The sequence below is a fragment of the Anoplophora glabripennis genome, unplaced genomic scaffold, assembly GCF_000390285.2.
Source record: "Anoplophora glabripennis isolate ALB-LARVAE unplaced genomic scaffold, Agla_2.0 scaffold55, whole genome shotgun sequence".
In the NCBI taxonomy this organism is placed as follows: Eukaryota; Metazoa; Arthropoda; class Insecta; order Coleoptera; family Cerambycidae; genus Anoplophora; species Anoplophora glabripennis.
The window spans coordinates 1491018-1515285 of NW_019416774.1; the positions used below are offsets into that span (position 1 = coordinate 1491018).

The 24268-nt window shown below is 32.5% G+C and overlaps 1 protein-coding gene across 1 annotated transcript in view; it reads left to right on the forward strand.

Annotated features, from left to right (window-relative positions):
• Window positions 1–24268, forward strand: part of LOC108906053 (limbic system-associated membrane protein) — a 522137-nt gene that overhangs the window by 468586 nt on the left and 29283 nt on the right. The window contains exon 7 of the mRNA XM_018709195.2: window positions 23471–23645. Within this exon, the coding sequence (XP_018564711.1) occupies window positions 23471–23645 (175 nt within the window). The remainder of the gene's footprint in view (window positions 1–23470; window positions 23646–24268) is intronic.

Genomic DNA, 24268 nt, shown 5'->3' on the forward strand with positions numbered 1-24268 from the left:
CCGGAGATAACTTAAATGAAATAGAAATAGATAATTTCTTTTTAGCTGGTATCTTTTCAGATAACGGCTCGAAAGGCATCACATATATTTTATAATAAAATTTATTAAAAATATAACAGGAAATGTAGTCCATTCTTTTATTTAACTTATTGTATAAAGAATAAGCAAAAAATATAAAAATTTTAAATGATGAACCGCTTTCTCTTCAGAAAAAGAAAAAACTTAAGTTTCCCCTTTTCTACAAACACTTAATGGAAAAAATTGTAATATTATTCTATGCAATCACATTTTCATGAAACTCGTAGATATTACTAAGAGAATATATACCACATTTTCAGTAGCTACCTTTATCATAAAATATATCTTAGATATATTTTACTTAACTTCACTGGCGACGAAGAATTTTTTTAATAAAATAAATGTGTCAAGATAATTTATTAACCTCGTTTTTTATACTGTCATACACCGTCGACTCCCAACAGATGTTGAGCATCCACTCATCTAAGTCGCTCCCGGCTACAATTTTTAAAGTGGTGTAACATAATCCTTTTTCGCTGAATGCGTATAAACGTATCAACAATTCGGTAAAGCGAATTTATTTCGCACAAATACATTGTAACTTAATCTTAATTCAAAAGTTCAACGATAAAAGTGACATCAAAGGAAATAAGACACTAAATCAATTTGTTTGTATGTCACAGTTTGGAAACGGAGTGTTCCGCAACAAATATTGTTTAAAATTATAGCAATTTATATTTGTTTTTTTTTTCTCGTGTTCATTCAGTTAAAAATCTCACACTGAAAGAAGCAGTTGTAGTTAGCAATTCGAAAAATCGATCGAATGAGTTTCTCTTTATAATTGGGTTTTTAATAGTTTAAATTTGTTCTTTTAAAAAAAAACACAACACGGTTTTGCAACATCATGCTATAATATTTAGACATATTTAATAAATACGTTAGTCAGTATTGTATTCCATGGAAATAAATTTAATAAATACATACAATGGGACTTCCATCTAAAATGTTCTACGAACAAACGATTAATATTACTATTGCATTTCAGCATGTTTTGCATTTAGTTTTTCCGTATCTCCTAAATTCCTGTTAAACTCCATTACAGTTTTGATAGAAAAATAATGAGACAATACAGGAATGATTGATCCTGAATTTTTTATCTGAAGTGAAAATACCGGTCATATATCTGACAAAGGGAACAGTTCTGCGCAAACTTGGGGAAACAACAGGGTTTTATAAATTTTTAAAAACTACCGTGGATATTACCAGGTAGATCCTCTAGCCTTGGCGATCCAACGAGTTAACTTGAAACGGTGAAATTTGAGGAAAGCGGTGGTAAAACAGACGTATTTTTTGCATTTAAAATGAAGCGGGTACACAAACACTAACAAAATCCCGACATAAATTTTAATTAACCATTTCTCGTGCGCCTGCTCCGTCCTTGTGTTTATTAAAAGCTTTTTCCATGCACGGGAAAAGCCGCCGCTTAAAATGGGCCGGCATAACCTTCATTAAAAGTAAATGATTAATTTTTTCCGCACCTCCGACGTGTGAAAAAGGAAGTGGCCTTTTTCACGGTTGTGTTTACGTGTTTCCAACTATACGACCGAGATTGGAGTAGGATACTCGTATTAAATGGGGGCACTGTTGCGTACGGCCCGGGCCATACATCACCGTCATTACACGCAGTTAAAACCAGGGGCGTCTTTATATTTTACCATTATGTTCCTGTAAAAATTTACACTCGGACGACCCAGTTAGAACGGCAATTGATTTGCATAAAAACTCTCCAAATCGCTCAGTTTTCATAAATTTCCCAACAACTATTAGATTGCAGAGTTACAGAACGCATTTCTATACAGGGTACTTGGAAATTGATACGCATGAAAAATGGCGTCAATATCGTAAAAATTGTTTTTGTAAAATCCTTATAGTTTCCTAGAAAAATATTATTGAAGTTGTAGTACTTTCAAGCATTACACAGCTGGACAACTGTAGTCTCTAGCGTCAGCAATAAGCGGCTACGAATACTGAAATCCGATTTTACAATCATCGTTGCGAAAGTGTTTACAATAGTTTTTTAGTACTAATAGTGTCAAAAATGGCTTGCTTGTAAAGCAACTTGGAGTTTAATTTATGGTGAAGCATTTGTGTTAGTTCATAGAAACTAAGTAAGATGTTCACAAATGTATTTACACGTCGGTGGACAAAATTTTGAACAGTTGTTGTAACATCAGGTATGTCAAATTATTTTATTAATACCACAAATTAATTTTATTAATTAATATTAGCAATAGTGGCAAAAGCAGTTGAATTTGCTGATATAAGTAAATAGGTTCTATAAAATTATATTTATTCCTTTCCTTGCAAAATTCTCTCAAGTTTTTGTCCGTTTTTATCACGCCGCCATGTCGGTCGCATTGTGCGGTGTCAGGTTTTACAGTGTACCAGTTTCCAGTGCCGTGCAGAAGTGTATTTTTAAATAATTTTCGGACCGCCCTTTTTGATATTTTTACAAAATTGTATTTGTAAGAGTTCCCTGAACATCTAATTTTTTTTTGGATAAGTTCTGAGTCACCTTGTATACAGTCCGTACGATATTTGTTGAGATAGAATTTCAAGAAGAGCCCTGCATTACTTTCCTGAAATTAACCGCATTCAACACCCGAGGTAGAAGAACACTGGCAGAAAATTTCAATGCACGCCCCTGCCTGATAAACTGTTACATTAGTTCCGATAATTTTCATGGAATTCTATCTCAACAAATATTGCACAGACTATACGAATATTTGATCAAAGGTCTGAAATCAAATTGGTAGGGAAAACATGCACAAAAGTAGCTAGTTAGAAACATACTGGTGAGCATTTTGCTGCCCCTGTTAATAGAAAACAGGAAAGGATGCTTGTAGGAATATACCGTATAGAGAGTTAAAGAGTACAAAGCTTTTAGAGATGCTACTATCTTGCAGAGAGTTAGTACTACACTGACGGGTTGACATCAAGCCACAAATAATAATTAATCTTACAGCTCCTATACGGAAAAAACCATATCATATTCCCAATAACATAACTTTTAAGCCAAAGCTACTCTCTCAGTATTCCTCAAACAGTTATAATCGTTGCAAATACAGTGTTTCTGAAATAAGCGCACTGCTTCAATATAGACTAAAATAATAAAAATATAATAAATAATAAATTTCAAGGAGAAACTGCCCTTTTTTGGAGATCTCTCCTGAATTCGACACCTCGCGTCGATACGCCCATTTCTTGGGTCCAGAAGTTTCTGTTCTTATCTTATTGGAATATCAGGGGTTGAAATGGCTTAACTATACCATGTTAAATGTAAATCTATTCTTATAGCTTGGAAAATCAGCCTAAAAACCAGCTATTTGATCTATTATTATTTTCCTCACAACATTCTAACTTACTTAAATATCTTGGAATTCCTACGTCTTTACGAATTTATTTCGCGCGTTATTAGAAATATCGAATTTTCCCTTCACCATGGACTGAACCGACGTAGTTAGTCGAATACCAGATGCCCAACACATGGCCCCAACGATCTAAATCTACTTGTTCAAAATCACTGCTAAATTCCATGAGGCCTTTTCCGAAGGACTACGATGATCGAGCTTTGCAAATTTATTACTCTCGGTGACAAGAGGCACCAGTTTCTCAACGACTTTATAGCGACCCTAAACCTACTTGAAGACCCTTAACTTTTCAATAATTATTGTTGACTGGGTTGGCCCATCCGTTCAGAGAACTAACAAATAATCTATCACGAGTCCCGGCTTTTGTTACAAATATTCATACAATCGGTATATATCTACATGTGTGGAGTGGAAATCAAAAGGTATAAATAATGAGTCTAGCTTTTTGTTTGCTGATCATTTTAGATACTACGTGGTCTCACCTTCACACTTGCATAGACAAATATTCGTGAACGACCATTGTTAAAATTGAAAATAATGCGGAAATGAGCTTGTGCAAAACAAACATTATATCACTGACGTTTGCTTCGCTAGGTATATAAGAAAAAATATATGTGTAAATTTAGTTTCATGTATCAGTAATATTATATTAGAATCATGCGTCAGTCTTAATACAATTATTCCGCAACCATTTCCAAAATTTTACCTAACCCGTGACTAATCGGAAACGGGCTCTATCCTTATGTGCATCCATTACCATTTCTAACATATTCCAGTCGTTACCCCAACCTAAATTAATTCATTGAATAAATTAATCGACTTAGTCGATTTTCCCCGTGGCTGTCCCCTGTTACAAACTTCAGCAGCGTCTTCCCTTAAAGGTGGAGTTTGTGCGGCTACACGTAGCGTTGCTTTATGTAAATTGTAGTTTGCCCGAAACACGGAAATTATTTAAAGTTTCATGGGAAAATTGCCCCGAGCTTATTTGTCCCGTGTTGAACGCCCCCTACATAATGCAATAGTGAAAAATATAAACTTTGTTATACTGAAAAATGTACTAAATTAATTATACGCGCATCACGTCACATTGTTATCAACATGGATAGTAACAATAACGCCTCTTGTTTGAACATTAAATATTATATACCCTCTTGAACATTAAGTTAACAGTGCCAACAACGCCCAATAATAGTGGCATGTTGCTTAATAGATCAGGGCGGATCTGTTCTGAGGTGGATGTGAGAGAGGGCAAGCAATTTTTTTATGGATTACCTTCAGTACAACTCACATAATAAAAGTGTAGGTCCCTAGATCTGGGCGAGGTCCGGAACATTTTCAAAATTGTAAAAATACCTATTTTCTCTGAGTTTTTTACTTATATCTTGGAACCTATGTATTTTGGAAGAATATTGTAAAAAAGTTTTAGAATTGAATTTTGCACAATATACTGTAAGTTAAAATGTTTAAATTTATTACCGATGTTGCAAAATAGCAATAATTGATGAAAAAAAGGCAAAATAATCAAGTTTTTTGGATAATTTTTTAAAAATATTTTAATTGCTGCGAGGGCATTCTAATTTTCGTGTTTTGAGTAACTTTTCGCGTGTGCGAGCGACAGCTTTTCCGCTGATTTATCTATGTTGCCGATAACTTATGGATATGAAATTTTTTTCCAGAGTTGTACTGAAGGTAATCCAGCAAAAATTAGCTTGCCCCCTCTTACATTCAAGAAGTGGCATATTTCGACAGATCCGCTCTGGTCTATAAGTGTTATTGTTTTTGAAGACACAAACCATTCTATACATGGAGACATTATGCTTTCTACTTATAGATAGTTAAATAATTAACAATAAGAGCATAGCTGCAAATCACCCCGCAGACTGCGGATAGTGGTATTGTGGTTGTTCTGCTTCTTAGAGGCTCAGATGTTTCATTACCTAGTACTAACATTTACAGATAACTATTGAACAGTAAATTTGAACTAGAGGCATGCCTAGCTTTATTATGTACCCAACAAATATATCTACCTATTCAAGGTAGATACAGACGTTTAAATTTCTTACAAGAGTTGAGGGAACATATTTTAGGAATAAATTAAGGTACATGCGAAAATTATGATAAAATTCCTTGGTAATTAGAAAATTCTTAATTCCAATGTTTCTATTATTTCAGAAGTTCTATGAAACGGATGTTTTTTTTTTCAGAAATAAATTACATTCATTTACATTTCCCACAACGAGCTGGCCATCAACGGTGCTGACGAATGAAGTTTTTCGAGGATTACCAACATTTGCAAACCTTGACAAGCTTGACATAAGAGGGCATTTAAAGTCTAATCGATCGTGTTTAATTGCAATAAAATTTGCTTTCCAGACTATGGGCCATATGGACAATCATTTTCCTTCAACTAACCGCCGAGTATTTTCATCCAGAATTAACAGTGTTCTTTAGTGTAGGTCTATCTTAAGTGTATCACGAAAATGCAGTTCAAATGTTAATTATTAGCATGTCATAATTGGCCTACCTGTATAACAACATTTTGTAAAAACTTACAATAATGAGCTTTTTATTGTCAAAATAAATCGTTATAGTTTGTTGCGAGCGCACTGCTTTGTACCTAGATCATCATTCTAGCTTCCAACTCACCCAGAACTAACTATGCCTATGGAGAAAATCCTTATAGGATAAATTTAAGTTTAAAAACAGTGCAAAAGGTCATAAGGACAGTGATATAGATACAGAAACAGTAGAAAAACTAACCAAAATGCAGAACAGAATCGCTGTGGAGAAATATCGACTAGCGCGACGTCCCTGCCCCAAGTACCTGCTGCAGGTGGGGCTATAAAAGAGTCCGCTGTGCTAAGTTCACGCTTTGTTGAAAAAAAGATCCAACAATTTGTCGTATTCCAATCCCAAGTGTGTGAAATATCGCTTTGTACCGCCTAACACAAAATGACTACTTGATAGCACCTACAAATTTTTAGGTGTTATGGAAACATGACTAGTATGTAAGTTGATACAATCAGCGCGCTGGCCATCAGCTTAAGTTTGAAACATAGCTTAATGTAACACTCGCCAATAATTTAACATCCCATAAAATATTGTCGACTGATGACTGATGCAGCTTCTTTCAACATAACATGCCACTGTTATTACAAATACTTCACACACAATCCCGCCTTTGTTGCAGATTAATATTCAGGCACGCCAATTACCGGCTACAAAATTACTGCCTTAAACGGTATAAAATTCAATGCGGGGCACTCGCTAGTTTCCGGTTTTAGACTTTAAAATTAATACGAGATATGAGATACCGGTGTAAAGTGCATAGCGCCTATGTAGACCTAGCTCGGGGAAGTAATCTATGCAAAGCGCATAATGAAGTAGATGGAACGGAGTTGCGGAACGTACATCGTAAGTGCGTCGTAAATAGTTAATTATGTTGTAGTAAGTAATTGTAAAACTTACAATATAAATTAATAGATTAATCGAAAAGGAGAAGATCTTGTAATCCTTTGATAAAGTAGTTTGCATCTCAACAATCACTAATCAGTCATAGTTGTGCAATACAGCAAGTTAATCATAAATTGTTATAGCTTTTCGTATTTCGAAATGCAGCGCCTCAGATAAAGTTTTTATCTGCTCCCACTATAGTAAATAGAGTATTAATACATTGTTTTTAAGGGGCAAGTGGATTTTACCGTAAATGAGAAAGATGCTACGGAAAAAAGCGATTTCGAGTTATAAATGCATATTTTATGAACAAAAAAAATGGAAATATTTGATAAACATTACATTTTATTACATGTAGTAACATTTATAAAATAAGGATAATTATTCTCCTCTCGTTTACTAATTGTCACATTTTTCTCAAAATTATTTGACTGCTCCATTTCAGTCATAGAAGCCTCAATATTATCTGACTGATCCATTGAAACAGCTGATGCGACGTACTACTAGAACCTGGAGTTGAAGCGTCATTGTAAAGTATCATGTTGGCTATTTCATTTTTGTTACTTAAAGTGTCAGCAACATAACTTTCTGCAATTATGGCTGATTTCCACCCACTATGTCTCTTGATTGCTAATACATCTACTCCTGTATTAGCCAATAACGTTGCCGATGTTCTTCGGAATGAATGGCCTGTATACCTATCAGGATGATTTAGTTTCAAAAACTGTCCAATCTTATTAGGAATCATAGAAAGGGTATTCTTGCCGACTGGGTGGTTGTAACATCTACCTGCTTGACAGCGCATAAAAAAGCTTGAAATTTCAGTTTTAATTTCCAATCTAATCTTGATATATTTCTAGGGGAGAAACAGAACCCAGACGAGAAGTAATTGTAAACGTACCTGACATACCATTTTTAGAATCTGGAATTGCAACTATAATAATGTCAACGAAACTCTTTGAAATTGACGTTGTGCAAAGTAAGTTTGCATAACTCAACAGAGCGGCATGCTCCTGCAATGCCAAAGTCCGTCACTACCTTCATTAGCAAATATGTTGTTATCGGGTGCCTGAACCAGAAAATCGTTTACTTGTTCTCTTGTAAAAGGGACTTTTTAGGTGTATAACCGTCATTCTTACGTTTCAAAAATGCTCTCAGTTTGGGGTATTTTGATATATCCACGTTCTTTTCTATGAAAATAGTTAACTTAATCATTGAGTATTCACTCCACAAAACTCGCCGGTGACTTTAAAGTTCTTGAATCCTCCATGAAATATGCTAGCAGTGACATTTCAGAAACACCAGTATTTTAGTTCTGACACCATTCTTTGAAATTTGTATATGCTCGTCCGTAGCCCACTTTCGACTTCTCGGGCAATAAAAATTCGCAAGCAGAATTTGCTACACTTTCTATTTGAAAATCACTTATTTATAAATAATAATTCAAAACCAGCAAAATTGCAACTTTTATGTAGCTTTGTTTATAAACATCTTAGGAACGAGAAAATCCAAACAACCAAGGCGACTTTGCAAGATTTTAAATTATGTCAAAATGGATTGATTAAGAAATGTCAAAAAATAAAACCTAATCTTTATTTTATGAACCATAAAGAACTGTGGGAGCAGATAAAATGTTATACACCACGCAGCAGTAAGTATAATTTACCAGTCTCGGACTCTATTGCCAGTCCTCGCTCCGCTCGGGCGCAAAATCGTTCTCGATTGTTAAATAATACTTACCTCCTTTGTGGTTTAAGGAGTTTAACTAAAAAAAAAACATTTATATCTGCCTCTTGCAGATTGGCATTTCTTGAGAAAATTGAATTACAAAAGTGATGTTTTATAATCTCAAAAAAATTGTAATTAATTCTTCAGAGCCAGTGATCATGTCATCCTACTTCTATGATTTGCCGATAAAATTTGTTATTGAAAATTTAAAGTTTAAAAATACATTTCACTGCTATAAAAAGGAAAGTTAAAAAAAAGTGGTAACAAGTTACAAAAAGTGTATTGACTCTACAAAATTAGCTTCTTGCGAGAGCTTAAAATGGTTAACAGATTTATTTTCGGTCAGTTAATCGGATCTTTATAAAAATAAATTTCAAATATGACCGCAAAAAGGCGACGTTTACGGTTGAAGTGAAATTGCCACGCCTCGGTCACTTCTTTCTTTGTCTCCAAACTCTACAAATGATGCGTTAGATGTCAGCAAATACAGTCTTTTGTAGGTAATAAGAGACAGTGGCTCTGAAAAGCTGTACCGAATGACGACTTCTTTGTAAGTAAATCACTCTTTGTACAACTTTGTTGCCACCTGTAACTTGCAGATATCAACAGCAGCTGCAATACTAATATTACAACCATACGATTTACCTAAATTTTGTCATATGATTTTGTTCATTAAAACTAATTTTAAAATTGGAAAAATAATATTTTTTTCTATTTTTATTTCCAAATAAATATCTTACAACTCAAATGGACAACAATTTATTTTACAAAGATTTGAGTAGTGACTGAAATAATTAGAAATTCATTGTTTTTTTTTTAAATTATTAATTAACTCAGGCTGGTGACAATTGAAGGCAAGAATTCGTTGAAATATACAAAAATATGACAATCAAAAGCGACGTTAAAAACTGTCAAAGCAATATCAGTTTACCTCACTAATATCATTGGTTATATAAACATCTATGAACTCATACAAATTTAGAGTTTAACTACATAAAATATTATTCTACTTGGTTATTTCCGCTTCCAATATTTTCAGGTCCAATGAAAAATTTTTTAGTTTTCGTAATTTAAATAACAAACCTAATGGGGATATGACAATAATGTCGGAAATTGAAATAAATTAGTAATTAACATTATAATTGAAAATAAAAGCTACACATATAAAATCGGTACTGAAAATTGTCATTATTAATTGAACATGACAAACAACAACAAAATTATTTTATTTTCGCTATTGCTATTCTATAAACTTCTAAAACATTTTTCTGATGAACTGTGTGTCTGTCTGTTTTCCTGTTTATTGTTTATAAATGTATGAATAGCGATAATTAAGATATTTTTAAGAACAATGCGATTTTCAAGACCCTTAATCATCATCATATCCAGTTACTTATATAAATCAACTGTAACATTAGGCGTGATCATGGAATTCGCAAAGCAAGAACCAAGGGGTTCGTGATAAATACCAATTTCCGACCCTTATTTTGACCTTCCAACTGTAATCATTGTAAAATATAAATTATGGGAATTCCGACACTACCAGGGAGCCACATTTCTTGTTCCCAAACCCACTAACCCATTTTATTGAATCGCGCCTAAAAACATCACAATGTTTTTCTGTTACCGTTTACCTACAAATTATTTTTATGCGTTACTATTTACTAGGCATTTGACCCTCATGAAATTGTATGTAGTGAATCAATTGTAATTCCATTAATAAAATATTATTCGACTACAGGATACATATGGCCTGCGTAGAATTTATACGAAATCAGCATCCAGTAAAATTTTCATATAGCTGAGGAAGGCGGCTTGTGGCATTCTTTATATCTAAGCTAAGCACGATTTAGTGAAATGGATTGAAACAAAGCATTGGGATTGCTAGTTCACCAATCTAGGACAGAATAATGTACTGCATCTTCATTCATGAAGAAGTACTGGCGTGCCGAGGATGATGAAAATTGAGATTAACAAAATTACAGGACTTGTAACATTTGCTATACTTTAACGCCCTGAACCTAGGAAAATAATAGATTCATCTAAATGCATTAGATGAGAATTAACCTTTCCGACATTTTTAATAGAACATTATTAAAATAATCAGATTAATCTTTTTATATTCCTTAAATCCAAAATAACTCCAACGAGGTGATTTTGCTAAAAAAAATTAAAACACTAAATGCAGTGATGCCTAAAGCTAGTCGAGCAAATGTGGGTTATAGTAATAATGATAATAACATTTATTTTTGAAAAACGATGGAAAATGTTCATGACCTGATTAAAAATTACATTTTTCATACACTTTGCACACATTTAGGTCCACTTTCGGTGTAATACCAAGTCTGTGAACAGACTGCAGATATTTGCCACCAAATAAAAGTTTTTTTGCTCGTTGGCTTTATTAGTCCCCGAGGATCGATGTTAATTTACGTTGATGTTCTGCACGGATTGCAAAATGTAATTAATTAGTGAAGATTCTACTGTTTTAAATGGTAGTGTAAATTCGCATTTTACTAAATAAAAGGTCACTTATTTAAAATATTCACTTCAGTGATTACTTTTAAGATAAGTTTAAATTAAAAATATAGATAATTTTTTTATAAAAAGTCGAAATACATAATTACATAATCACTGTTAAAATCTACCTACTGGGTTATATTTTTCTATGAAAAGGTTATTCAAAAATACAAAATCATCAAATTTAGATCGACTTTCGAAGAAAGGCATTACAGAAAAATAGTGGATTCAAATACGTACTGCCGTACTGGCCAAAATAGAGAACACTAGAGCTAAAGATGTAGATACAATTTATATGTACCTTCTGTCATACATTACCATCACCCAACGAAAATATAAATTTTTCTTTTTCCCTTATCTAACTTATCTTTATATTCCATTGACCTATGTTACTAAAAACGGAACTTGTTAGCAAACTTTCTGAATTTAGTGTCAGATATGCAATTTATATACTTCAGAGGATATTTCTTCAAAGTGCAAAGACTATTTTAAGAGAAACTCGTAATATACTTAAGCTGGCGTCCTTTAACTAGTTTAAAAAGTTATTACATGAAAGTTACGCATTATACACGTCCCAAAGGAAGAAAACGAGAGTAATGAAATTTATTTTCCGATATATATGGTCAACTGTTTTCTCAATTATATCTTTACCCATTGAAAATTAAAGTATAACTACAAGAACTGATAAGCACCAAAAATAAATTATATATAATATTTTGTTACTCAGCTAGCCTTGATTTTAACAAATGCTATACGAGGTCTGTTCAGAAATTAACCGAACTTTAAAACTTTATTATTAACAATGTTGGTCCTTGTTTCCTTGAAAGTACTCCTCGTAGTGAGAAGCGAATTTGTAACAGCCTGTATATATTGTTTTGAAAAGAATTGTTTCGTGTTAGAACAAAAGCTTTTTTCCCATTTGATAGTATTAAGAAAATTGATTTACCTCGCACGCAATATACACATTAAATGAAATGTGTAACAAAATTAAAACGAGTTGATTATAATACTATAGCTATTGTTTCTGCTGTTGTTGCCTACACAGGGTGGTGTTTTCTAAATTCGAGTCGTAGCTGTTAAGGTATTACATTTAAATTATTTTGATCTTTAAGAATAGAATTTGAAACGTTGAAGTCAAAACTAGCGCGCGACGAGAGCGACGTTCACGCGCATTCGCGGACTTGGCGCTCTTTCTCCCGCCTGCAGGCTGTTCATTAACGTTACGTGAACTATAAATGTAAAACTTACTGACAACAAAAGTTTAACCCTTTTTTAATTGCCTCTAAAACCTCAGTCCGATACGTCCAGTTAACAATTAACGTTATAAAAAAAGCTATCTTGGGAACAAAGAGGCGTAGATGATTTATCATTTTTTTAAATTGCCGTAAAAACAAGCTCTATTCAATGCAAAAAGAGGGAATTCCCGAGCGGCTTTTGCCTAACCCTGGAACAATTTATTTATAGCGATTTTTACACATCCTAGATACTTTGTTAGTTGGGACTACTTAATTTCAACTTTTTGAAAATTTTCTTTTTCAATACATCTCTTTGGATCAATTAGCACTTCGAAAATAACGTTTAGTAGTTAAACAATTATTAGCAAAAAACAAAATTGGTGGAATATGACTTTTAGATACCTTAAATTGTAGGTAATTTAATTTTAATTTTCCGATAGGTCTTTTAGATTAACGTGAACAGTAAAAAAAAGTTAAAAAATACATAAATTTGTCACTTATTTGCAAAATGCCAATTAGTGTCACTCTTTCGACTTACTTTTTGATATTATCACTCTACATAAAGTACTATAAATTGTCTACTCATAATTTTTTCACGTTCAAACTCTAATTCGACTGGGGTATTTGTATCTATCTCCTGTATTACCATATTTTCGTAATCGTACAATTAAAGAAATGTTGGAATTGGACGCGAAAGTATTAAGGGATAAATTCTAGCTATATACCCTTATATTTTAACTTCCATGTGGATTATTCATCCTTATCGCTCGGGTTATCTAAGCAATTTGCAAATGTAATCGATTTCTTTGATTTACGGCCCAAAGCCGCAATTTATCTAACAGATAGTTGGTAATTAATAAACGGATTTATAACAGTGCTCAATTCTAAATTCTATTTATACCAATTTTGTTCGATTCGAGTTATTAAAAATAATACTCTTAGATTGATTGAAATCGTATTTAATTTTAATTTACAAAAATCTACAGAGGGTAACAGCGACGATGCAACAAGCTTTTAGGACAGCTCATCAAAACAAACAAAACAGATCTTTTTTTAAACGATCCCGAAGTACTCTACTATATTTTAGTTATTGAAAGGGGAATCACAGTTTTTGATTTATTGCACAAATATTATTAAACCCTCACGGAACAAATACGAATCAATAACGTTGGAAATTTGCATTTTCAGTAATCAAAATGGTTGAAATTGTAAAATGATGCTTGAAATTAATAAAAATCAGAAATTATTGGGAACCTCGAAATGCGTTTCTTCAATTATGAAAAGCGTTATTTGGAAAACAATAAAACATCTTTTGCAAACATTGGCGCTGTCTAGCGGCTAGAAGAGGTAGCTTTGGATAGATGTAAGGTCTTATTTAAAAAAAAAACAATACTGATTTCTTGTTACAAATTATACTATTTTCCTTTTCACATTTTTTAATTTAAAACTAAAAATTGTCGTCAAATAATAAATTAATCAAAACTAAATAAAACCACAACAAATTGAAAATAATTAAAACACTAATATACATTAATTACGTATTCTGATAATTAATAGTATTGTCTTTTTTAGAGATTTATTAGAGTTTAGTCGAGAATTTTAAGATAATTAATGTGTCACTAACAAAATTCCAGTCGAAGACAAGGAAAAAGGTTTATTTAAATTCTTCAAGATAGGCACTTCACTCCTTGTTTAATCTTTCTCGTAGCTATTCCAGTTTACGAGAACCCTGTAGCGGTAATCAAATTTAGTTCAGCCTGTATAAATTGGAACATATTCATCAAAAAGAATATTTCTCCTGCTAAGTCTTGAGAAATTAATAATAAATGTCTAATTTAGGCAAATTAATCTCAGCGATATCCCCTGCTAAATTACAAAATTGTTGTTTGGGGTGAAGTAAGCAGATTATTTGTTATGTCAGAGGGAACAGTAGCAATTTATTTCTTTAATGATAATACCACCCCACGATACCCGAAAGATTTTAATGGCTTCTGCCAATAAACAGGGTGTGTCATACCGTGACATAAAATTATCTCTTTTTGGATGAAATTGAAAGGAACTTTCCTGCGAAATTTTTGTTTTTTTAAGATATGCTGAAAATGACTTTACATCAAATAATCCGTAATTAGATAGACGTTCTGACATCTTTTTAAGTAACGCCCTAATGATAAAAATTAAATTATTACCCTTGTAAATACAGGATGGTCCCTAATAAAGAGTGAATAATTTAAGGGGGAAATCTACACAGGGACGTACTGATATGCACAAGCATTTTGAAGCAATAACTATAAAATTTGCTTAAATTTAACAATTCTGCAGTACATATGAAGAAGGTTTTTGAAAAGTATGAAATGCGATTTTTCAGAAAAATTAAGATATTTTGATAATGTTAAGCTGAAGCTGTTTAATTTTTTGATCAATTTTCTAGTCGATAACGACCAGATATGGCCTTTAGGAGAAGAGAATTTTTACTATATTTTTGTGGGTGCAGTTTTTGTTATCATATCGGAAAAAATCATTCAACTGAAAAAAGCTATGACAAAAATATTAATAGACTTTTTAGTAGTCACGTCACATACGCCAAATAATACCCGCTCATAGTACACATTATCATGAAGAATTTCTCAGTATTTTTAATAGATCGATTTTCGACTTTATACTTTTTTTAAATACGACCCTGGAAATTTTATTACATTTTTTGCAAGCCTTCATGACCCCCAATACTGTACTGCCTCAGCCCTAACCAGATTCAGACGTTTTGTCTCGAAAAATTCAACTTCAGTGTATTTTTTCCAAATTTAACAAATTTTTTTATTTAGATTTCTTTGTTTATTGAATTATCGTACACTCTAAGTGTCGTTAGACCCTGTGAAATCCATCCAAGTTGATGATGGTCCTGGAGAGACGAAACGTTATATATAAAAAAAATTGATTATGCCATTCGATAGAGGGCAAAAAGTGGCCATGAGAAAGTGTTCTCCGTTTTTTCTGAAACAAAAAAAAACGGATTTCCAAAATTTCGTTTTTTTTCAAATATTTCGAAAACTAATCATGTTAGCCTTGATTTTTTAGAGGCATATTGTTGGTCCCCTGATTACGAAACTTTGCCTCCATTTAAGCTACTTCGTAGCTGTTACCGCAGCCTGTATAGAAAAGACAACGCTACAAAAAAAATTATACAGAGCCCTGAATTTGTACTATTTCTCTGTTAAATAAATATATATGGATGAAATTTGGATTTACATGTTTCTACTACCATAAGATCGACATTTGGTTACCGTCTTTGTTTTACCATATAACTGGTATTTTCTACCATGCTATAGAGTATACACTATAATGTTCGATAAGCAATATCTTTGCATATTTGTGTCTTCCTATCTTTGTATCTTTGTAGTTTTGCATTTTTGTATTTTTGTGTTTTTGTATTACCTTGTCTTCCTCAAAAATGTATTGAGTCAAAAATTGGTAATATGGTTTGGTTTAAAATCCAAACGATATTAAGGTATTCTTGAATTTTTGACAACTTAGCTGACTTAAACGTTTAATTTAGAACAACTGAAAAGTACAGAATAAAAAAACCTGAACCCAAAGGGAAGTGTACCAGTCTACTAATACTTAAGATATTGATATCTTCTCTCGTTATAATGTAGCAGGAATACACAATTGAATAAAAAAGTAAGAACTTCAAAACTTTAAAAACACCAATAACGGTTTTATCAAGTTAAATATTCAATTTATTTGAAGATCAAGACAGACAAGTAAATACTTATTTTTAGCAGTTAAAACAATTATAATTCAAATACCACAGACTTAAGCGAAGCTATATTCCCAGCGAACATTGATAAAAGTATGTTATATACACTTTATTGTTATGTTCTTTCTGCAAATAAAATCATAAACCTGTTTACTTAGGGACCAACCCAGCGGATTTATGCACTATATTTCAGCGTGACTTTCATTTTAGTACGCATAATAATTTAGACAATCACCCTATCCTAGCTTAGATTTCTTCCATTCGCTCACGCTGTAACCTCCTACAAAATCATCTCGAAGACCCTCTTGAAATAGCTTTTTATTGTGTTTAATAATAATAAACAGTTCGTCTACTACATCAGTGTGAATTGTTATACATATTGTATGTATACAAAGGAATCTCTTGGAAAGGCAACCATAGTAAAAAAAGTGGTGTTCACAAATATTTCATTTACTTTAATTCAGGAGTACTACACACGTTTGCATAAAAGATACAGAACCACTAATAGCAAAGAAAAACTATTATCTCTCTGTATAACTTCAAGCTTAAACAAAATCTACTATTTCCAAAAATGTTAATAGCTAACTTATAGGTACAAAGTCAAGTATAAAATCATAAAATCATAAAATATAATTCAAATTAATAAAAATGTTTAAATATGAAGCGATCATTCTTCGACATGCCAACTAAGCTTCATAGATTTAAAAAATTCGGTTCGGTAAATTCGAGAGTTGTAGCCATCAACTAATGTAATAAACGTGTATGTTTATTAAATTTTAAGGACTGGTGGTAAACCGCCATTACAGGAAAACGAAACCAAATAGGAAACCCAGATGACCTTTACACTATAATGATATAAGTATTTGACATAAAATTTCAAATTTCGTCCTAATTGAGAAATTAAACACTAGCAGATGAACAGAAGTATGTACTGATTTTGTCAACATTGCGATGTATTAATTATTGTGCCGATTTACAAGATTTATTAAAAAAATAATGCCTACTCAACGAAAAAGCGGATTCTGTATTTTATGAGCGTCAGGAAAGATTCAAAATTAGCAGTATGACTTTATAGAAATAAATAATTTATATTACCAATTAATACAAAAATAAAAATATTTTATGGGCACGGCAACAATGCGAAACAATGCATATTTTTCTATAGACGTAACAGTATATATCCTTTGAATGGGGGGAGATATCAAGAAACATTTTTAATAAAACTGTTGAGCCTAACGTTTGGATAATTATTATTAACAAAACTATACATTTTACTCTAAAAACCGACAGATTAAGCTTCTAATTTAATACGTACTAAATTGTTTGCGTCATCCTATCGTTCTTATATTATTCTACAATAAAGGGATCCCAAAAAAACATTGTTTTTCACTCCATTTAATTCCAAATCTTGACCATGTCTGGAACCACTTCCCGGGATTTAGTTATCAGTCATCTTACAAAATAAAAAGTTGGCCAAACTGACAGAGGTAAGCGGTAGAATGGCGGCAGGGTGTGTTATTTATGTTGAAAGCTATGAGAAATGAAAGGGAAAATAGGGTTTATGTAGAAATGTCATAATTTACAGGAGTTGAGAGAGAGGGGCATTGTTGGCTTTCTGAAATGACTTTCTGGCCGGGCGGCTTGGTCTAACAGCTTTTATACCCCTAAGTTGCCGCATCTACTTTGAGGTTTTACTTTTATTGTGGCTGAAACATTTCGGGATGTTCTAAGTGGGCGGGAGATATGGCCGCGTATTTTCTTTCAATTTAATTATTTATCTAACGACAACGCTTAAATCTGCGCGGAATGTCTGATGTCGTCTCCTTCTTTGTGGTTGAATTTATGCTTTTTTTAACAAAAGCTAGCTAGTTGTTTACTTCACAAAATTATTGCGGGCTCATAGTAATTTAGTACTAACAAATATATATTATCGTGATCATAAAGCAGATATATGAAGCAGCGTAAAACGACGTAGTACTATTAGTCCATATTTTTCATCGTAATAGGCACTATATTTTTTTAATTGTAATATACTGCTCCAACAAAACAAGTTGTTTTTGGAACCAGTACACAGGATGGTCAGAAAATGTACAGTACTTGCATACGAAATGTCAAAGAGCTGGTGCCTGCAATACAGATCGCTCTTTGCCACTTTTTGTCGCAACATAGGCCTCACGCATAGAGTAACAGATATAGCACTCTGCTATTCTTTTACTTACTCCTTCCCTGGATTTAAGCTATCAAATTAACTGCATCTTTCGTTAATTATCTCATCTACGGCATACTGATAAGGACTCACAAGTTCAAAACCGGTATATGTGTGGTAGGATCGGCTGACAAATTATACTGCTGATATGTCATTGCTGCTCTCAGCAACAGTAGCAATCTCCCCATCTTTCTTTCATTCAAGTAAAAATTCTTTTTCTAGAGCAAAACGGTATCGAATGCATGTTGAGAATTCGGTTACAGACTATAACTTCCACTTTTAAAAGAATGCCGAATCACCATAAAATTATTCAGGATAATTCAAAATAAACTGCTCAAGTGACATTTTATACATTATGTAAATGTCAAAAATTAAAACATTTGACGATTTGACGTTACTTAGGATGCATTTTCCATGAAACTGCTCAAAGCATATAACACAGGTGATATGAATAACAAATACGTTTAAACACATTATGTGTATCTAAGAGAATTAAGTGCAGTTGATGAACAGCACAGCGGTTTTATTCTGACATGTAACTTTGCCAGACACATGCTCAACATAATGTTAACTTCTCATCACACTTACGCTGATGTGATGAGCGATATTATATCAAGTTGGAAGTTCCAAAACTTTTCTTTGTTCTGGCGAATCTACGCCAGGAGTCAGATATTTAGTACTTCGCACAATGCAGGATGGCATGTTACAGTCCAATGGAGGCGGACAAAGGTTTCATCAGGTAATATTTAGTTTCGATTCTGTGAAACAGAGCACGGCTACGGATTTTTACGGTCATTATTCAATTTCGGTCCGTTGAATAATAAATGTACTATTTCCTTTCCATTTGTTTTCAATTCGTTTGAGCGCAAAGTCAGTCTATTTGTTTCTCTGGAAAATATTATTAAAAGTATAAGACACATCGTTTAGAAAAACAAGTGTCTCGTGATTGGGTATTCAATGAGATTGTCTACAAATTATATTTCTTTTATGTCACATATATTGTATCCAAAATAACACATCCAAAAAAAATAAGTATATAAAACTTAATTTAATCAGTAATAATAAAATGTGAATACAATTAGGCCTATATGTATAAGTCAGTTAGGAATATCATTTCACATTTCTTATATACACCAGATAGCGTTCAACCACCTACCGAAGTTAATACTTTCCTTCCATAAGGAGAATTTCTCCAATTTCTTAAATTTGCTCCCACTTAGCAAATTGTACATACCGCAAAGTGATGTTTCATTGAGAAGATATGTTGATGAAAGTGATATAATATGGATTACTGTTTTATTTTTCTCCTTGGATTATATACTCAAATTATTTTATGATTTAAAAATTGCGTTATTAAAAAAGCTGCATTTACATAATAACAGATAGCCAATATGTAACATGAACCAAGCCAAAAAATATAGTAACATTATTCACTGCATAATGTGTTTGCCATTATCTTTTCCTACATTAAGTTGTTGTTAAGTCGCTTGGTCCCGTTTTCCTTGAGAAGTTTGTAAAGAAGTCTCTCAAGGTGAAGAGGTTACAATTTTAGATCTAGTTTTCTACTTCTTCTTCTGTCGTAAGGCAGACAAACCTTGAAGTTGTATATTCTGGTGAACAGGAATTAGTAGTAAAGATGCGGAAATCTTCTGATGATTTTTCGTCATCATAAAACCTTAGCTATGTCACCGGTTCGTCAGCTTCTTGTGGCTCCTAGAAAATTGACTTATCTTCTTGAAAATCTGCCTCCGGAACTGATCATCTTGAAAAGTTGAAAGATATGAATCTTGGAAGACTTCTGTACGAGTGGAATATGACCTTGTTGCTTCAAATACTATAATTGCCGTGGAACCAAACTGAATTTTCTTAAGCCTTACCAAATAAATCCGATATGCCACATTGGACAATTTTTAGGTCTCATAAAGTTTACATAAACGAGAAACAAATTGTTCTAATGAATATTGAAGAATATTGAATATTGAATAATAAAAAAAGATAAGAAAATCGCTAATAACCTCATTTCTTTGTGATAGGAAGCAGCGAGGATCACTCGATAATAAATTTTCACAACCTCGTATCATGCTGTCTGGTGTGCTACAAGGAAGTATATCAGGGCCGTTGCTGTATTATGTCTCCACTTTAAATGTTATTATATGCTGGTTTACAGTATGTATCATATGTATGCGGATTACTATTTTTTAATCCCTCTGAAGTAGTCCATGGTAACTTTCAGATTAATAACGATTTATGTAACTTAGCATCTGCGTCTAAAAATCATTTGTTAAAAATAAACCCAAACAAATCTGCTGTCTTGCTTTTCTGTGTCAACAACATTAGAGTTAACTTATTGGACAGACTGATGATAAAAATTAATGATGATAGTATATCTAGAGTTTAAAGATTCGGCAAAAAATTTAGGTCTTATTATTGATTGATAATCTTGGATTTAAAGAGCATGTAACTAGTATTCTTGGGAAAGCGTATTCTATGTTGGAAATGGTATAATCGAACAGACACTATCTGAAAAGAGATATAAAAAAATGTTATGTGATTCCCTGATTCTATCCATATGTAATTACTGTGATAATGTGTATGGTCCGTGCTTGGATAATATCGATTCTAAACGTTTACAAAAATTGCAAAACTCGTGTCTTAGATTTATATTTGGAATCAGATGCACACAAAGAATTTCACACAAACTAAAGGAATTATCTTAGCTCCATATCTACATAGGAAAATTAAATTCAGGACTGACGTTCATAATTTAAACATTCCCAGAAAACATATATTAAACATACCTTATCATGGCAAGCAAATTTGTAAACGCTCTTTTAATTATAATATAGTTTCATGTATTAATAAACAGAACGTTATTGATCTTTCTCTGTCCTGTAATTTATTTAAAGCAAAATTGCAATCAAAACTGTTATCTGCACAATGATCCCATATTGTTAAATTATTATTGATATTATTATAACTTTTTCTTACTTTTCATCCTTTTCTACAAAATTTTCTATTTTATTATTATTTATCTCCATGTTTCTATTTTCTTTTTATTTCTTCCTTTCACCATTACCATACATGCACATATATTTTGTTTATTTCAGCAGATTTAAAAGTATCTGATATTCTAGAGTTGTATAGGTTTTAACAGCTCCTGAGTTCCCAAACCAGTAAGCTGATATATTAACCTTTTATTTCCAAAAATAATAACTGTAAAATGGTATGCGATTGTAAAATGCCAAAAATAGTTTGTTTGCATGCAATATTTTTCAAACAAATTCTTGAGTGAATGACTTGAAGTTTATAATGATTTTTTAAAACTAACAATTCATTGTGGTACAATTTTTGTTCAGAACAATAGCTGGTTGGATACAGCAACGAATTAATACGTATTTTTCTTTTTTCTTTGGATTTTAGTATATTATTTTATTTACAGTAGTAGAAAAGTTGGGTGCAATTATTACTGAAAATTGCGTCTAACGTAAACTTAAATAATAATGAATTATTCTTCAATTAAAGGTATTTATTGGTTCTACGAGTTTAAACTTTACACCAATTATCAACCCGTTCACTAACAATGAAATAAAAGCAACACTGCACATTCTGATTCAATTAAGGAAAGGTAAATATCCCTAGCAATTTTACGAATCGGTTTAATCAACAATATGTTGGATTTTCTTGTTGACTGTTTAAATACGAGTATTACCCTCTAATGGAAACAAGCGCATACGTACGATTAATAAAAACATGACCTATTTATCAATCAATAACACTTTTTAATTGGGGTTGTATTCACGTCCACATGTAATACAAACGAAATGAACCGTAACAAAAGATTCACTCGTACAGAAAATTAGATACTCGTTGCTCTGGTTGGGTAAAATAATACCTGAGCAAACAAATAAACCCGTAGCAAACAGATTTTGTTACGGAAAGTTTTGAAAGGTTTGATTTTTTTAATGGTTTTATCGCGAAATTCGATATGTTAACGCATTAAGTACATTTTTGACAATTTCGTTCATACACAGTTACACCAGGCAAATAAAATTTTTACTCGAAAAAATTCCTATCCGCGAGATTATTGTAAAATTGTCTAAAGGAACATAATACAAGACATCTCTCATATCGCGAGTCAAAAAATTTTAATAGCTAACTTTTCTATTTAAACAAATAAGTGAGGAAAACAGTTTTTTCACTTTGCAGGGAAAACCATCAATTTTAGCGAAAAGTGACTCACAGACAACTTGTAAATTTGTAAAAAAATTAAGTATAAAAGATGCATTTTTTTCTGGTGTTCAGGGCTATTCTACGAATTCGTAAATATGTCCATTGTTATTTTTTCGTCGAACTACCCCAGTTAAAAAAAGAAGTTTCTACGATGAATAGAAGCCGAGATAATGCAAAATTTTACAGCGCGCATCAATTTGAACGTTATACACAAATTGAATTGTGCGAAAACTATTGCACCTACAGCGCCCACTTTTGGCACACTTTTAAAGTATGACAAAACCCTCAACTTGTCATAGGTTTTATAAAATTTTAACAATAAACGCGATAGTTATAAACAAATTAAAAAATTGACACTTTTCCCTGCAGTGAAAAAACTGTTTTTCTCACTTATTTGTTTAAATAGAAAAGTTAGCTATTAAACTTTTTTGACTGACGGGATGAGAGATGTCTTGTATTATGTTCCTTTAGACAATTTTACAATAATCTCGCGGATAGAAATTTTTTCGAGTTTTTTTTATCGCTAATTTTCCCGGTCTAAGTAACAAATCAACTGCAGTTGTTCAAACAGTTTTGGTATAAGTAGCTGATAAGTAAATAATTTGATTGTTTCACATAAAGAATTTCATCACAATTTTTTCATAAAATTACACAGCATCTAATTACACAGAAGCATTTATTTCTATGTTCCTATTTAGTACGTTTTAGATGCACAAAGTAACTTTAAATTTGTAACGCGAATTTTTTAAGCACAATTGCCCCGCAAATTGAAATAATAAATTCCCTGTTTTGCGCGGGATGAAAAACTGCTACAGCTCACATAACCCCATGAATTATTTTAGCAAAACAGCTTTTAATAAATGGGGGCGAGTATTAATTTACTCCATTGTTTCAGGTTCTGTGGTATAGAGACACAATGCAGCTGGACACGACGGAGAGAAGAATAATGGAGTCGCGGGGATCACGTCACACTCTCGTGATACGTAAAGTACATAGATCGGACTTTGGAAATTACACTTGCGTGGCCGACAATCAGCTGGGAAAAACAAGGAAAAGCGTTCAATTAACCGGTAAGATTTATCGCCGATCTAGATGGGCGGGCTGCAAACCCAACCCGAAATTATTTACCTAGTATCCATTACGAAGAAGTCGTTTCTTCGGATATATTTGTACCAGTCGAATTTTATTGACTGTTGGAATCACAGAAGCGACAAAAATAATGATGAACGTATAAATAAATCGAGGATTGTCAACGTATTCTGGAGATACACTAAGTGTTGTGCATTGGCTAGATTAATTTATGTACACGGAGCTGCTATTGTGTCTCCAATGACATAACCCTATTTATCGCTTACTTAGGGAAATCGACATATAAGAAAGTTTTGCTACGATAACACAGGTCAACATTTGCTCTAGGGACAATCGTCAGAAGTGACTATGGTATATAGTATTGTTTTGGGTCGCTGATCACGAACCCGTTTGTTTACTCCTAAGATACACCCTAGAGGTCATTCAAGGTCATTTCAAGGTCATTCATGAAGTATTTTGGATAGAAAAGTTAAAATCAGTCTAAAAAGTCTGAAAAAATTCGTCTGAATGTTTTTGAGGTCACTGAACTCGAATCCAAGGTTATTTAAGCTCCATAACGTCAGTTTCAAGGTGATTTGAAGGTTAAATTTAGAAAAAGTTGTGT